The sequence below is a fragment of the Pelophylax lessonae genome, assembly GCF_965119305.1.
Source record: "Pelophylax lessonae genome assembly, chromosome: 9".
In the NCBI taxonomy this organism is placed as follows: Eukaryota; Metazoa; Chordata; class Amphibia; order Anura; family Ranidae; genus Pelophylax; species Pelophylax lessonae.
The window spans coordinates 173026814-173043012 of record NC_138776.1 but is presented as its reverse complement, the minus strand read 5'-3'; the positions used below and the strand labels follow the sequence as shown (position 1 = coordinate 173043012).

Sequence of the window (16199 nt, the reverse complement as noted above, 5' to 3'; positions counted from 1 at the left end):
AGTAGTTAAAAAAGAATTATACCAAAAAAATACTGGTTAAACCCACAAGTGCTTTTTTCTTCACCACTACTATCTATATTAATAAAACCCATGTGTCTCTGCGTCCGTCCCTGTGTCCGTGGAATTGCGCTACTGCGCATGTGCCCCATGGATCCCCGCCCACTTCACTTCCTCCTCAGGATTGGCTGGCGTTCTGATCTGTGGAGACTGCCACCCCCCCGGAGTGCGGAGACTGCGGCCGGCCCACGGCCTTTAGGAGAGCCCGGGGATCGGGCCTGCACGGGGCGCCCAGGATGATGGACACCCTACGGCGGGTGAAGGTCTACACTCTGAACGAGGACCGGCAGTGGGATGACCGGGGCACCGGACAAGTCTGGTGAGTGCCGAGAGCGACGGTGAGTGGCACCACACTGAGGGGGGTGCTACAGGGAGACAGAGGGAGACAGAAGGAGAGAGAGAGAGGGATGAGAGAGATAGAGGGATGAGAGAGACAGAGGGATGAGAGAGAGATGACAGAGAGAGAGGGGAGAGAGAGGGATGACAGAGAGAGAGAGGGATGAGAGAGGGATGAGAGAGAGAGAGGGATGAGAGAGAGAGAAGGATGAGAGAGAGAGGGGGAGAGAGAGAGGGTGAGAGAGAGAGGGATGAGAGAGAGAGAGAGGGATGAGAGAGAGAGGGATGAGAGAGAGAGAGAGGGATGAGAGAGGGAGAGAGATTATACCATGTACTTGGGTGCATAGGCTGCCGGTGTTGTGTGAAAACACCAAGTGCTCGAAATCTCCAATTATTCCCAGTGTACACTGACCGGAAATAACGTGGTTGGAGAATTTGGCAGGTTTTTGGCAGGACACCGGCCTGCACACCCGACATCCGTCTACAATCTGGGGGAGGTGCCAGGCTCTGCACCGCCCCCCTACCGGGTATGCCGGACACAGCACTTCCGGGAATATCTCTGACATATACCGCCACTCCTCCGCACCATACATGATATCACCGACATATACCATGATCCCTCCACACTATACATGATATCACTGACATATACTGCCACATTGTATCATCATATACATGTTCTAGCACCCGTTAATTTAACGGGCTTAATGTCTAGTTCCTTTATATTGGCTTGCGAAATGATCAAATGCAACAATTTAGAAATTGGATGAAAGGTTTAGCACTGTAAGACACTTTTGATAGATAAATAGTGCATTTTATATACAACTATATAGATCAGACCAAAATGAAGGACAATGAGGAGGAACGAGGGGCAGAGGGACTTTGCTCCAGATGAGAGACAGTCCCTCGAAATCAGGGACAGTTAGGAGTTATGCCTATGATCCCCGTAAAACAACTTTTAGAACTCTTTAGCTAATCACATGATTGCTGAAATACTCTTTGAATGATCAGCAGGAAATGCCAACTCATCTTGAGTTCCTTAAAGCTGAACTCCAGGATAAGCAAATATTGTCTGCATACAAAAGGCATGTGTATTCTTATTTGAACATTTGTGTGCTTTGTGTATTTCTTCCAGACCTGCTCAATAATCATGTGTGAAATGTTGCCTCTAAGTAGGCTGCCCCCTTGAGGACGGCTGGATTTCACACTTACGGGTCCCCTTGGGTTACCATTAGCAGCCTTAACATTAACAGTCTCCCACTTTTCTTTTCGGCTCATTCAATAAACAATCCAGGGGTATGTAGTTGTTTCTGTGTTTTATTGATAAATTAGGGATGGGAGAAGGGAATAGTGGGATACTCCCAATTAACTATGCACAAGATTTGAGGACTTCTATCTCTTGGTACAGCCAGGCTGTTCATCCACCTTGCCACTGAGGTGAATTTAGTTTTAAGTCTCTTTCCCAGATGACTTGATGAACTGATTTTATCTTCAGGACACTCTCCTTAGTATCCTCCTTCTTGCTTGCTGACACCCGTCCACTGACTATCCTACTCCTGGGGTGGCCTTCCTCAGGTCAGGCCCCTTGACACGATCCCCTGTACTCACTATACTGTTTTTCCAGGGTCTCCACTGTCTTCCCCTCAGTCAGCTTCTCCTGGACCCCTGGGTTCAGCTTCACTCCTCTGACCCTCAGGACGATCTCCTGAGGCCACGTGCCACTGCTACAGAAGAGGAGGCAGCCGCCACCCTCCCCCCGGGACTCTGCTCTCCAGCCAAAGACCTTGCAGCACATGTGCTCCTGGCTTTTATACAGTATCCCAGAATGCACAGAGGCAACCTGCCCCTGCCAATCACCAGGACTGTACCAAAACCTATGCATCCATTTGTCAGGTTTACTCCCACTGTCCAACATGCCTCCCTATTGGACCAGTGTGAAACATTCTCTAGACCGAATGGATTGCATACTTAGCACAATGAGCAGACCTCACTAACCGATCCTGCTCTTTGGTAAGTAGAAAACCATATAGATTTGCCTGCTGCTCCTCTGATAGACAGTCAGAGCCAAAAACTATACTCTCTCTCTAGCAGCTACCTAGAAAGGTGCTACATAGGAATTTCCTGTAATAAAGACTGGTCACTGTTGCTCTCTCTTGATGTGCAGGGGGACTGGTCTTGTCTCCACCCCCTCATGTAGATTTCTGTAGGCTGCCTTTATTGGGTAGGACTTGTTGTGTCCCTCACTGCTCTGTTCTCTGCACAGGCTATGTACAGCACAGTGATATTGTCACTGCTACTTTTACAAGTGGCATTTGGTGTACACAGTGTGAATTTATATCCTAAGGGTCCTTTCACACGGCCGCTCCGTGTGAAAGGTCCGCTGCGGGACTTTTTTTTTTTTTTTTTCCACGGAGCGGATGACATTTCTGTCATCCGCTCCGTGTGCCCGCATATCATCCTATCCGTTTGCGGATGATATGCGGACATAATGTAAGTGTATATGGCACTGCGGATGTCAGCGGATGACACCGCTGACATCCGATTTTCCTTCCTTTCCGTTTTTTACACGGAAGAAAAAATGGGGTTCTGTTCCATTCGTAAAAACGGAACAGAACTGAAAGGAGGAAAATCGGATGTCAGCGGATGGTATTCCGCTGACATCCGCAGTGCCATTCACTTACATTATGTCCGTAAATCATCCACAAACGGATGGGATGATTTGCGGACACACGGAGCGGCCGTGTGAAAGGACCCTAAAGGTTTTTGTAGTTCAGCTTTAAAGTAGAATTAAAGGCAAAACGTATTTCTTCATTTTAAAAAGAGTTAGGAAGGGTTAAAATAAGGTCATTTTTTTTGACATCTTCACTTCTCTTCACTTCCTGCCCCATAGCCAAAACAGGAAGTGAGAGGAAATCCCTCTAAAGTGAGGAAAATCCAGTTTTTTTTTTACCAGGGTCACTATTATTATTATTAAGGATTTCTGTAGCGCCAGCAATTTACATAGCGCTTTACAATATTCTAGAGCTAGTGTTCCCACTGGAAGATTTGTGATAGTCTTCCCCTTTCGGTGATAATGGTAAACATGACAAATAGAGAGGGTGAATATTTCTAACACTGGCCCATACAGCAATAAAAAAGTGACAGGTGTTGTAATTCCTCTCCCCTCTATCCAAAGCTAAAAAGAGTCAAGTCTTTAGTTATACTTTAACCACTTGCCGACCGCTCACATGGAGCGTACTGCGGCAAAGTGGCTCGTTCCCATCCAGCGACGTAGACCTACGTCGCTGGACTCCTCCCCCTGTAGGCGGTGCTCGCGCGCCGCCGGAGGCGCGCTCCCGCTGTTTTCATTCACAGCGGGAGTTGGGCCAGGGGAGGAGCGGCGGCGATTGCCGCTGCTCTGCCCCGATCGTCGGGGAATCGAGTGAGGAGATCTGCCCGCCTGTGTAAACAGAGCGGGCGGATCTCCTAAGTGACAGGGACTGACAGATCGGAGTGTTCAGCATAGCTGAACATCCGATCTGTCCTTCTGTCACTCAGTCACCTCCCCCCACACACGTCAGTAAGCACCAGGCATACATTAACCCCTCCCTCTCCAATAAAATTAACCCCTTCACTGCCAGTGTCATTTTTACAGTAACAGTGCATATATATAGCACTGATTACTGCAGTAATGTCACTGGTACCCCCAAAAGTGTCAAAAATGTCAGTCAAGGGTCCGATCTGTCCGCCGCAATGTCGCAGTCCCGCAAAAAAAAATCGCAGATCAAAGCCATTACGCGTTAAAAAAAAACACCAAAAATGACAGAAATCTTTCCCGTAGTTAGTAAACGCAATAATTTTGGCGCAAACCAATCAAAATACGCTTATCGTGATTTTTTTTACCAAACATAGGTAGCAGAAAACAAATTGGCCAAAAATTTTTAAAAAATTTGATTTTTACATTTTTTTGGGGGGAATTTCATATAAAAAAATGTTAAAAATATTGTTATTTTTTCAAAATAAACGCTCTTTTTTGTTTATAGCACAAAAAGTAAAAAGCGCACTGGTGATCAAATACCACTAAAAGAAAGCTCTGTTTGTGGGAAAAAAAGGACGTAAGTTTCGTTTGGGTACGGCGTCGCACGACCGCGCAATTGTCAGTTAAAGTTGCACAGCGCCGAATCGCAAAAAGTGGCCTGGACGTAAGACAGCAAAATCCTCCGGTGGTAAAGTGGTTAAAGCAGGGATCTCCAAACTAGGGCACTCTAGCTGTTGAGGAACCTCACGTCCCATGAGGCATTGTAAAACTCTGACATTCGCAGACATGATTAGGCATTATGGGAATTTTAGTTACTGAACAACTGGAGATTTGAAGGTTTGGAGATCCCTGCTTTAAAGGAAAAAATCCCCTTGGTAGTATGGTTACTTCTGTATGTTTTTCTTCTCTACTTGAAGACCAGGCTTTTTCTGGCACTTTTTGATTACAAGTTTAAATCAGTATTTTTTGCTAGAAAACTACTTATGACCCCCAAACCTTATACATTTTTTTTAGCAGAGACCCTAGGGAATAAAATGGTGATCATTGTAATTTGTTATGTCACACGGTATTTGCGCAATGGTTTTGTAAATGCAATTTTAAAAAAATGTAATGAATTAAAAAGAACACAATAGTTACCCTAATTTTTTGTATAATGTGAAAGATGATGTTATGCAGAGTAAGTAGATACCCAACATGTCACCCTTTAAAATTGCACATGCTCGTGGAATGGCGACAAACTACAGTACCTAAAAAATCTTCATGGGCAAAGCTTTAATTTCCTTTACAGGTTGCTTACAGGTTTTCAAGTTACAGAGGAGGCCTAGCACTAGAATTATTGCTCTCAATCTAATGTTTGCGGCGATACCTTACATGTGTGGTTCGAATACGGTTTACATATGCGCGTGAGACTTACGTATGCGTTCGCTTCTGTGCACGAGCACGGAGAGGTAGAGGCACTTACATTTTTTTTATTATTATTTATTTTACTTTTTATTTTTACACTGTCTCATTTTTGTTTTTAAATCACTTTTATTCATATTACAAGGAATGCAAACATCCCTTGTAATAGAAATAAGGATGACAGATCCTCCATATGAAGAGATCTGGGGTCAAACAGACCCCTAATCTCTTCTTTACTTTGAAAAGCAAAAGATAAAAAAAAAGGAAAACATTTTTTATCTTTCGCTTTAATTTTTTTTTCTTCCAGCCTGGACTGGAAGTGACAATATGACATTGATCCGGTTCTCCAAGGCCATAGAGTCGAGTGTTAACTCTTTGATGGCCTATGGGAGCAGACAGTCGCACCACCGCATCTTTTTACATGTGAACCAGCAGTAACAATAAGCTTAATAAGCACCGGTGGGCTGTGGGAGGGGAGGACGATCCCTCCCACCTCTTCAGAAACCGGCCCAACGGCTCATGAGCCGCTCTGACCAGTTTCTTGAGAAAGCTAAAAAAAATGGATCGGGGTTATGGCTGATATCTTTAACAATAATCCAAGTAAACAACTTGCAAACCCTAACGTATATATATTATGGAACCTTGAACAGGAAAAATACACTATATTACCAAATGTATTGGGATGCCTGCCTTTACATGTACAGGAACTTTAATGGCATCCCAGTCTTAGTCCATAGGGTTCAAAATTGAGTTGGCCCACCCTTTGCAAATATAACAGCTTCAACTCTTCTGGGAAGGCTGTCCACAAGATTTAGGAGTGTATCCATGGGAATGTTTGACCATTCTTCCAGAAGAGCATTTGCGAGGTCAGGCACTGATGTTAGACTAGAAGGCCCGACTCACAGTCTCTGCTCTAATTCATCCCAAAGGTGTTCTATCGGGTTGAGGTGAGGACACTGTGCAAGCCAGTCAAGTTCCTTCACCCCAAACTCACTCATCCATGTCTTTATGGACCTTGCTTTGTGCACTAATGTGCAGTCATGTTGGAACAGGAGGGGGCAATCCCCAGACTGTTCTCACAAAGTTGGGAGCCTGACATTTTCCAAAATATCTTGGTATGCTGATGCCTTGAGAAGCCCAACCCCTGAAAAACAATCCCACACCATAAGCCCCATCCACCAAATGATTTGGACCAGTGCACAAAGCAAGGTCAACAAAGATATGGATGAGCGAGTTTGGGGTGGAGGAACTTGACTGGCCTGCACAAAGTCCTGAACTCAACCCAATAGTACACCTTTGGGATGAATTAGAGCAAAGACTGTGAGCCAGGCCTTCTCATCCAATATCAGTGCCTGACCTCACAAATGCGCTTCTGGAAGAATGGTCAAACATTCCCATAGACACGGTTCCTAAACCTTGTGGACAGCCTTCCCAGAAAAGTTGAAGCTGTTACAGCTGCAAAGGGTGGGCCAACTCAAAATTGAACTCTAAGAACTATGACTGGGATGCCATTAAAGTTCATGTATGTGTAAAGGCAGGCTTCCCAATAATTCTGACACTATAGTGTACAACTGTGTGCCTGTGTGACTGGGTCTCAATGATAGATAGCGTTTTCTGTACTCTTTGTATTAATGTTTTTTATCCCAGTGACATTAGTTTAACCAGAAAGGAAGCATGGGGAAGGGTAAATCTACAACAGGGAAATAGACCACAATAAAAAAAAATTCATTTTTATTTCTGTCTGTGCTGATGTTGGCAATTTACCCACACTTTCATTCTGGTGAAACCTTGGACAGTAAATTAAGAGATATCCAGTGTGTCATAGTAGATAGTTACATAGTTACATAGTAGATGAGGTTGAATAAAGACAATAGTCCATCCAGTTCAACCTGTGTAGGCGTGCGTGGCTGTAATCATCTCACATAGCCCTGAATGTTCTGATCCTTGCGATTGCAGACGCTCTTCATAATTAAGGTCCTCCAATCCCCTAATCAGTTTTGTTGCCCTTCTCTGGACTCTCTCCAGCTCCAACACATCCCTCCTGAGGACTGGCGACCAGAACTGGACAGAATACTCCAGATGCAGTCGGACCAGAGTTTTATAAAGTGGAAGGATTATAGTCTTATCTCTGGAATACATCCATTTCTTTATGCATGCTAATATTCTGCTGGCTTTGGCAGCTGCTGCTTGACATTGCATGCTATTGCCTAATCTATCATCAACCAAGACTCCCAGATCTTTCTCCATTTTTGATTCCCCCAAGGGTTCCCCTCCTAACGTGTATTGTGATTTTATGTTTTTAGTCCCCAAGTGCAAAACCTTACACTTCTCAACATTAAACCTCATTTGCCATGTCGTTGCCCACTCCCTTATTTTGTCCAGGTCATTCTGTAGGATATCTGCTTCACACTGTGAACTTATTGCCCTGGCCAATTTTGTGTCATCTGCAAAAACTGATATCGAACTACTGACCCCGACCTCAATGCGGTTTATGAATAAATTGAACAAGGTTGGTCCCAGGACTGAGCCTTGGGGGACTCTGCTTACTACCTCAGACCAGTCTGAGTATGTGTTATTATGTGTCATAATGTGCAAGTATGCAAACTAGCACATTATAGCAAAATCCCACACACCACAGTGGACTTAACTTTTGCTTTAAACATGCTTAACCACTTCAGCTTCGGAAGGTTTACCCCTCTTCCTGACCAGGCCATTTTATGCAATACGACACTGTGTTTCTTTAACCTCCCTGGTGGTCTGATTATGTCAGAATTTTTTATCTCAAAGCGGTACATTGTTTTGCATGGAAATATGTTTTATATTTTAGGCCTGTAATTCTTTGGAATATCTCACTTAAATCTATCCAAACAGGAGTCTAGTAGACATCCCGGGTATGATAAGTTTTGAAGCACGAAATCGTAAATTATAATATAAAAATAATACATTTTATTCAAATGTCATCTTTGGTCACTGGTTCCCACTTTCTCCATCTTGAAAACTTCTGATGAGTAGCCAATTGTTGCTCTTTGTACCGGTTTGTCTCTGTAACTTTTTTTTCAAGAACCTCATCGGTCAGAAATAATTGTAGGTATGCCAAGGGGCTGTCATGGTCAACGTCACCTTTCATACCAGGTGCTCCAGTAAATGGGAATATTGGGGGCGCTGCCTGATCCGTACCGCAGTCAATAGAGCACCAAGTTATCACTTAGCTGAGCTCAATCGCAGAATCGTTGCTGTCGTCACTTTCAGTACCTGATGATAAATTTTCCCACGAATCACTATCGCTCAGTTCTTAAAATTATTCAGATTCATTATCACTGTTTTCCAGTTCGTCTAAAAGCAGTTTTGAGCAAAAAGAATGCTTTTTGGATGCCATGGATGTTCTCAATTTTCCATGCACAAAGAACCGCAAAAGTACAGGCAGGGCACTGGAAAAGGCACTAGGTGAAAAGCTGGGGTAAAATGACTTGATACAAAGTTATAATCCTAACAGATTATACTGTATCATGTCATTTGTTTTATTTATATTTTGAATTTCCCGCTGGTTCCAACCCCTGCGTCCCGGTGCTCGCAGAGAAGGGAACCGGAAAACAGGTGACGGCATCGACCGGATCACACAGCGAGGACACCGGGAGGGTGGCTGGAGGATGGTGGGGGAGGACGGCGGGGGATCGTAGGGGAAGGTAAGTTTGATTGTGGGGTAATCCCGAGTGTGGCTCGGGGTTACTGCTTTTGGCACTGTTAATTAATTAGCCACACTCTGGAATACCGCCAGAGAGGTTAACTAACAATTGTGCAGTTTAGCGACGCTGTACCTAAATAAAATTTATGTCCTTTTTCTCCCCACAAATAGAGCTTTCTTTTGCCCATATTTGATCACCTCTGCAATTTTTTTTTTTTTTTTGCGCTATAAACAAAAAACAACTGACAATTTAAAAAAAAAAGAAAAACATATCCAATAAGGAAATGTAAAAAAATGTAATTTCTTCATACATTTAGGCCAATATGTATTCTGCTACATATTGTTGGAATAAAAAAATCCCAATAAGCGTATATAGATTGATTTGCCCAAAAGTTTAGAGTCTACAAACTACGGAATATATTTATGGAATTTGTATTTATTTATTTTTTTACTTTTACTAGTAATGGTGGCGATCAGGGATATTGCGGCAGAAAAATTGGACACTGACTCTTTTGAAACTTTTTTGGGGACCAGTGACACTAATACAGTAATCAGTGCTAAAACTATGCACTGTCACTGTACTAATGACACTGGCAAGGATGGGATTAACAATCAAGGGGTTAACTGTGTGCCTAGCTATTGTTTTAGTGTAGTGTGGGAGGTGCTTTTACTAGGGGGAAGGCATGGATCCATGTCCCTGCTTTGCAGGAACACAGGATCCATGCCTTCCTTACTGACAGAACAGCTATCTGCCTTGTTTACATAGGCAGACTGCCTTTCTGCTTGTGTACTGAACAATCAGCTGGTGCTGGAAGACATTGAGACCGCGGGACCCGCTGATTGTCTCCTGCTGTGTAGAACCACAGCGGGAGAGTGCCGCTGATAGTGTGCACTCATGCATGCTACCTGGAAGTACAGATTCATGTATACAATGTGATCCTGCACACAGCTTCCGCCCTGTAGCAGTAAAACCACTATAGGGTGGTCTGCAACTGTTTAAAGTGGTTCTATACCTCAATCATGAAATGTGAACAAAGCACATACAGTGTATCAGTAGTGTTTACTTATCTCTCTCAAAAGCTCTAAGTGTCATTTTTCTCTGGTGTTTTGTTCCTCTGTTATCAACATGTGTCACTTCTGAGAAGTTTTCCAGACACATGAAAAAAATGTATGATGGGGAAGGGAGCTCAGCACACAACTTGTCTATTCAGGGTGCAGCTCTGTATCCTTCCTTCGCACCTGTGCAGTGTGTAGAGGGGGGTGTTTACCTTTCCTCCAATCAGCTCTCACATACTAACTGCAGCTCTCCTTACCCTCCTCTGTAATACTAACAGATAGAGAAAGATTTTAACATGATTCTGCCCTTTTGAAGGGGTGTGGGTAAGAGAAGACTGAAGATTAACAAGTAAAACTTATGTAGGACGATTTGTCTCATCTCTGTGTATCATCTGAGGCTTTTCACTTCACTGGATATATGAGAGGGTTTACAACCATTTTAAGGTGAATTTTGCTTTTTTCCGTGGAGGCAGTTGTAAAAACAACTTGATGCAATACAGTAACTGGCCACAGGTGTGGTGAGCAGGGCCAAACAGCAGCGTGTTCCACAGCAACTGAAACTCTACCTAGTGTACTGCTTGCATTAGAGTTGGGATAGGCATTTTTCTTGAATATTAGTTATATTTTACTTGTCCAAATTTATTAAAGAGCCAGCAATTACACATATTTTAGATTAAATCCCATTCTTGAAGTTCTTCATGTTTATTGCACCTTTTTGAATTTCTCTATTAGGTAATCAAGTGGCAGAACGTTTTTGGGTGAATGTGTATCTATCTACAACATTAAAACAAGTCTTACAGCTGTGGTTAGTGTTATTAGTAGAACTTGTTTCTTATACTTGTAATAGTGTTAATAGCTTTTAACCACTTAAGCCCCGGAAGATTTTACCCCCATTCCGACCAGGGGGTATTTTGCGATTCGGCACTGCGTGACTTTAACGGAGAATTGCGCGGTCGTGCGACGCTGTACCTAAACGAATTTGGCGTCCTTTTTTTCCCACAAACAGAGCTTTCTTTTGGCGGTATTTGATCACCTGTGCGATTTTTTGATCACGCGCTATAAACAAAAAAAGAGCGTCCATTTTGCAAAAATAGCAATATTTTTCCCTTTTTTCTATATGAAATTCCCCCAAAAAAAAATGTAAAAATCAAAATTTTTTAAAATTTTCGGCCAATTTGTTTTATGCTACCTATGTTTGGTAAAAAAAAATCGCAAAAAGCGTATTTTGATTGGTTTGCGCAAAAGTTATTGCGTTTACTAACTAAGGGAAAGATTTTTGTCATTTTTGTTGTTTTTTTTTTTAACGCGTAATGGCGGCGATCTGCGATTTTTTTTGCGGTACTGCGACATTGGGGCGGACAGATCGGACCCTTGACTGACATTTCTGACACTTTTGGGGTTACCAGTGACATTTCTACAGTAATCAGTGCTATACATATGCACTGTTACTGTAAAAATACACTGGTAGTGAAGGGGTTAACTTTATTTGAGAGGGAGGGGCTGTGTGTGTCCCTAGGGGCGTGATTCTAACTGTGATTGGCTGGGGCTTCAGCTGTATGCAGAGTGATCAACGGATCTACATAGTAGATCCATGTGATCAGCTCTCATACAGCGAGGAGAATGACAGGCAGCTTGTTTACACAAGCTGCCTGACTTTCTCCCTCTCCCCCGCCGATCGCAGAGTGGCCGGCGGCGATCGGGTCCGCCGGTCACACGCGCGGGGGGGTCCGTGACCACTCGGGAGCGGGAGCGCGCCTCCGGGGGCGCGCGCTCGCTCCCTAGACCCTCACAAGCTAGTGACGTAGCCCTACGTCACTTTGCCTGTGAGGGGCTGACCGCCGACGTAGATAGTCGTGCGGCGGTCGGCAAGTGGTTAAAACCAAATGGAGTTACTACAAGTTTTTTTTTTCTTACCTGGAGCTGGTTGATAAACGGATGGTTTGATGCTCGCAGTTGTCACTACCCGTGGTTTGGGAGCAGGAGCGGAGGGCTCATTGTACCCTCCAAAAGGCACAGGACCTTTGGCAGCAGTTGCTGAAGAAAATCCTTGGCTAGATGCACTAAAATAAAAGGATATGTTAAGTGTAAGATACAGCTAGATTAAGAAATGCGCATTGGCAGATTCCTAATGGCAGTTCTAGACAGTAATCTATAGAGCAACTTAAGGGGTGCATTTATCCTGGCTCCAAGTTAGCTGTTTACATGACACTCATTATGAGCTTTAACTCATTAATACTATTTTTACTTTCTACCACTTTCACAGAGCAAAATAAAAACCAAATGTTAACGCTAGTTATGAGCTTCCCTCCTTAACACTTTTTCATTTCCTACCAATTTCATAGTGTAGAATAAAAAGCAAATTTTAAAGTTAGTTTATGTTAATGTCATCTGCTTTTTGAGGATTAAAAATGCTCATGAAACAAATACACAAAGACACATAAGACCTTTAGGAAGAATGAAACATGCATGCACATGACAGCCATATGTTGAGATCTATTGAGATCCATGCATTAACATAAATGGTTGTCCTTTCTCACCATTAAGCTTGCCAACATTCCCAGGTCCTGGATAAAATAAATCCCAATACCCCATCTCACCACATTCCATGTATAAGCAGCACTGGTCTCCATGTCACTCAATCCAGGACTGTTGGCAAGTAAAAAGTACACATAGCCATGACACAGCATCCAGAACAAAAATGTGGGCGTATTCAAAAAACTGTGCAAGAAGCAAAATGCATTCATCTGAAGCAACCAATTGGAAATTGCTTTATCTGAGCAAGCCAATACAAAATTGAATCGGACTTGGTACTCCAGTTTGCACTTGGCAAAATGTATTTTGCTTTGTTTTACTGAATAATCTTATTGGACATTGTAACCTGTGGGAACACGTCTTCAAACGGCCCTTAAATCCATTTATGCGAGTCCCTCTCAACACCAAAATTTAAGACAGCTAAAGAGGAGTTGTTCTTTATACTTCTTATTTTCTCTCAAGGAAGCTTACCAGTAAACCTATAGTGGCAGGGACAGGAAAAACATCCAAGGATGTGCCAACAAAGAAGGCACATGGATGTACAACAGAGCTCTTAGGAAAGAAGAAGGTGTTATTTGGGACCAGGAAGAGATCTCAACAACGTATCGGATGCGTTTTCAGTGGTGCTGCTTGAGATAAGTCTGTCATTATCCCACACGCGTACATTTGTAGGTCTACACTGTAGCTCTGCCAACACCTTGTTAATACATTAAGCACACCAGGCAGAAAGGGGGCAACGACTTTACCACAATCCTTATACCCTGCTTTTACCATTATGCGCACATGGTGAGCTGTGAGTTAAGATCCAACTTTTAAAAACAGTACTGGGTTTAGTAAGTAGGTTATATTATTTGCATTCTAGCAGCTAACACTATGTTAACACTACACAGATATTGGCTATACCTTATTTTTGACTGGTAGCTGGAAGAGAAGGTTCCTTGCTGATGAAAGCTAAAAGAATAACAAGAGGTCATGTCTGTTATACTGCATAAAACTTCTAGACTAGTGATTGTTACCCATAGTGTGGTTGGTGACATCTTTTTCAATATAACCACCATATGAAACAAACAAGACTGATCCAAACTAAGCTGTTTTCATTCTACTGACCTTGTCGTTGACCACTTTCAAAGCACATGAAGAGTCGAACAAACATGAGGTGGTGGCAAAATGTTTCTCACATATATATATATATATATATATATATATATATATTTATATACGCTATCATTATAAATAAAAAAATATATATATCATAGTGACCTTTTGTGGGCCATAGGGGTTTCCGAACAAACAAAAATAGGATGAAATTTAAGCACACGCTTCAAAATAAACATTTCTATGTGAACAAACTGAGTATTTTATTCTATTATTACTTTTTGCAAACCTGGTAGAAAAAGTAGTCTTTGTAATTCAGTTTGTAATATAAGTATAATGTAAAGCTAGGATGCATTCCTATTGCTATTTACTCCAAAAGATTTGGCTCCCAAAATGTATCAACATTTCCTATAATACAAATCTAATCATAGATGCAGTAAACTATTCCTCGAGTAACAGTAAAGAAGCTTAATACGTTGTAGTTGGTCATTGGTTCATGGAAGGAATGGCCTGCTGTATGCCTAATATTTCAGAGAAGGAATGGCCCGCTATAAGCTTAATAATTTTTCAGTCTATTCATAGATGGAGGGTAAATTGAACAGCGTGAATGACTGGAACTAAAAAAGACAAGCCTTTCATTGGCCAAGTGACAGAGGATATACTATTTTGGCTTGCATGCACTTGACGTCTTGAAGAGTGATTTCTATTTTTTCTTCACCTATTTTTTTTTTTTTTTTAATTAGCTTCATAGGATAGATAGCCACCACCACCATTTTTTTCATGAGGCTGTTTTTGTTCTTGCTTCACTGGTTGGTGAGTCACTGATCTTGAACAGGCATGCAGCCTGGAACATCTGACCTGAGTTCTTGCTATGGGTCTGCGACTCTCTAAGTAGTGATGCAAAGAAGAAGATTACAGCAAATTATGGATACACGGGGACTGATATGCAGCCCGGGAGACATGGAATGTCCTGTACAAATGTAAAACCTAAAAACTTACTAAAAATTTACTAAAACTGGAGAGTGCACAATCTGGTGCAGCTGTGCATGGCAGTCAATCAGCTTTTAACTTCAGCTTGTTCAATTAAGCTTTGACAAAAAAAACAAACAAACTGGAAGCTGATTAGTTTACATGCACAACTGCACCAGATTTTGCAGTCTCCAGTTTTAGTAAATAAACCCACCGTACTTTCCTTTGCGATAGATTCCTACAATTGTAGATTTTCCTACAGAGACGTAAAAAAAATATCTGAAACCACATTCTTGTGTACAAGACACAAAACAGATAACAATTAAATATACAAAGGATTAAGGTTATCCAAAGTATCTGAACATTTAAACTTAAGCTATGAAAATATGCTTAGATTGTGATGCAAATAAGGAACGTCACATATACACTGTTCTATGTAATTATTAAACAGAACTTTATCAGACGTTTTACTTTTTCTGATAAAAGCAATGCTGTGGACTTTCACAGTTTCCATTAACATCACCGAAGCATTGGTTGTGTTATTACAGTGGAAAGGGCATAGCTGTCTCATATTCAGACTAAAGCCTCTGCATTTGTCTTGTGACTGCCTATCATAGGAAGTTAGAGCAGGGTTTCCTAATTAGTGAGAAATAATAGGATTTTTTAAAATCTAAAAATCATTAAATATTGTAAGGAGGCAGGACACCAAGATGGGGTGGGGGTCCATTTTGGCATGTCTTCTGTAGGAAATGAATACTGATGTGTAGTCCTCTCATTTTTTCCCTAGTTCAAACCTATATCTGCAGATTAAAAAAAAAAAAAAAAATACACCCATATAATTCCTGCAGTTTTTGCTGTAATAGAGAAAAGGATATGATTGAATGCCCAACAGTTAAGTGACCAAAATAATACATTTTGAAATCCATTTTTTGTAACAAGTTAAAACGATGATTGACAAAGAGGGAAACACTAAAAAGCTTATTGTTAGCCAGAATTACTAAGCAAAGTGAAAGCAAACTTAGTCAAAGACACATCTAAAAACGCCGCTTAGAGCACACGCTTTGTGGAAATCCATGTTCCACAAAAAACCCTTGAGTGCTTGCAAGGTGTGAAATTATATTCCTCCTTAAAGGGAAATGATCACTATATAGAAAATTGCCATAATTAGCATTTTTTCATCAACAAATTAACAGAATTAACTTTCCTCCACTAATGTTTTCAGTACCGAAGAGATTTTGTTTTAAAGTAAAAATGGTCCTTGGTAACTGTGCAACACTTCCAATTCTATTTAAAAAAAAATAAATTATATATATATGTGTATATATATATATATATATATATATATCTTCAGAAGTAAAACAAGTCCAAGAATCCATCTTACCAAAAATTGTTGATCTGTTAATGTTTGGAACAGGCCCCCCCTATCCTTTACAGATAACAAAGCTGCCATCTAGTCGATCTGCAGTTGAAATGGTGCTGCACATTAGATCAGTTATAATGCCAGCCATTGGATGGTTTGACGATTCGGTTAGGAGCACAAGCAAATAGACTTTT

At 41.7% G+C, this 16199-nt stretch overlaps 1 protein-coding gene across 2 annotated transcripts in view; it reads right to left on the bottom strand.

The window, feature by feature from the left end:
- The window catches only part of LOC309563240 (LIM domain-binding protein 3-like), a 107584-nt gene that overhangs the window by 63054 nt on the left and 28331 nt on the right, over positions 1-16199 (bottom strand). For both annotated transcript variants that reach the window (XM_082267627.1, XM_082267628.1), the window contains 2 exons: positions 13485-13532; positions 11964-12109 (listed from right to left, as the gene is read on the bottom strand). In XM_082267627.1, coding sequence (XP_082123753.1) covers positions 11964-12109; positions 13485-13532 — 194 coding nt within the window. The remainder of the gene's footprint in view (positions 1-11963; positions 12110-13484; positions 13533-16199) is intronic.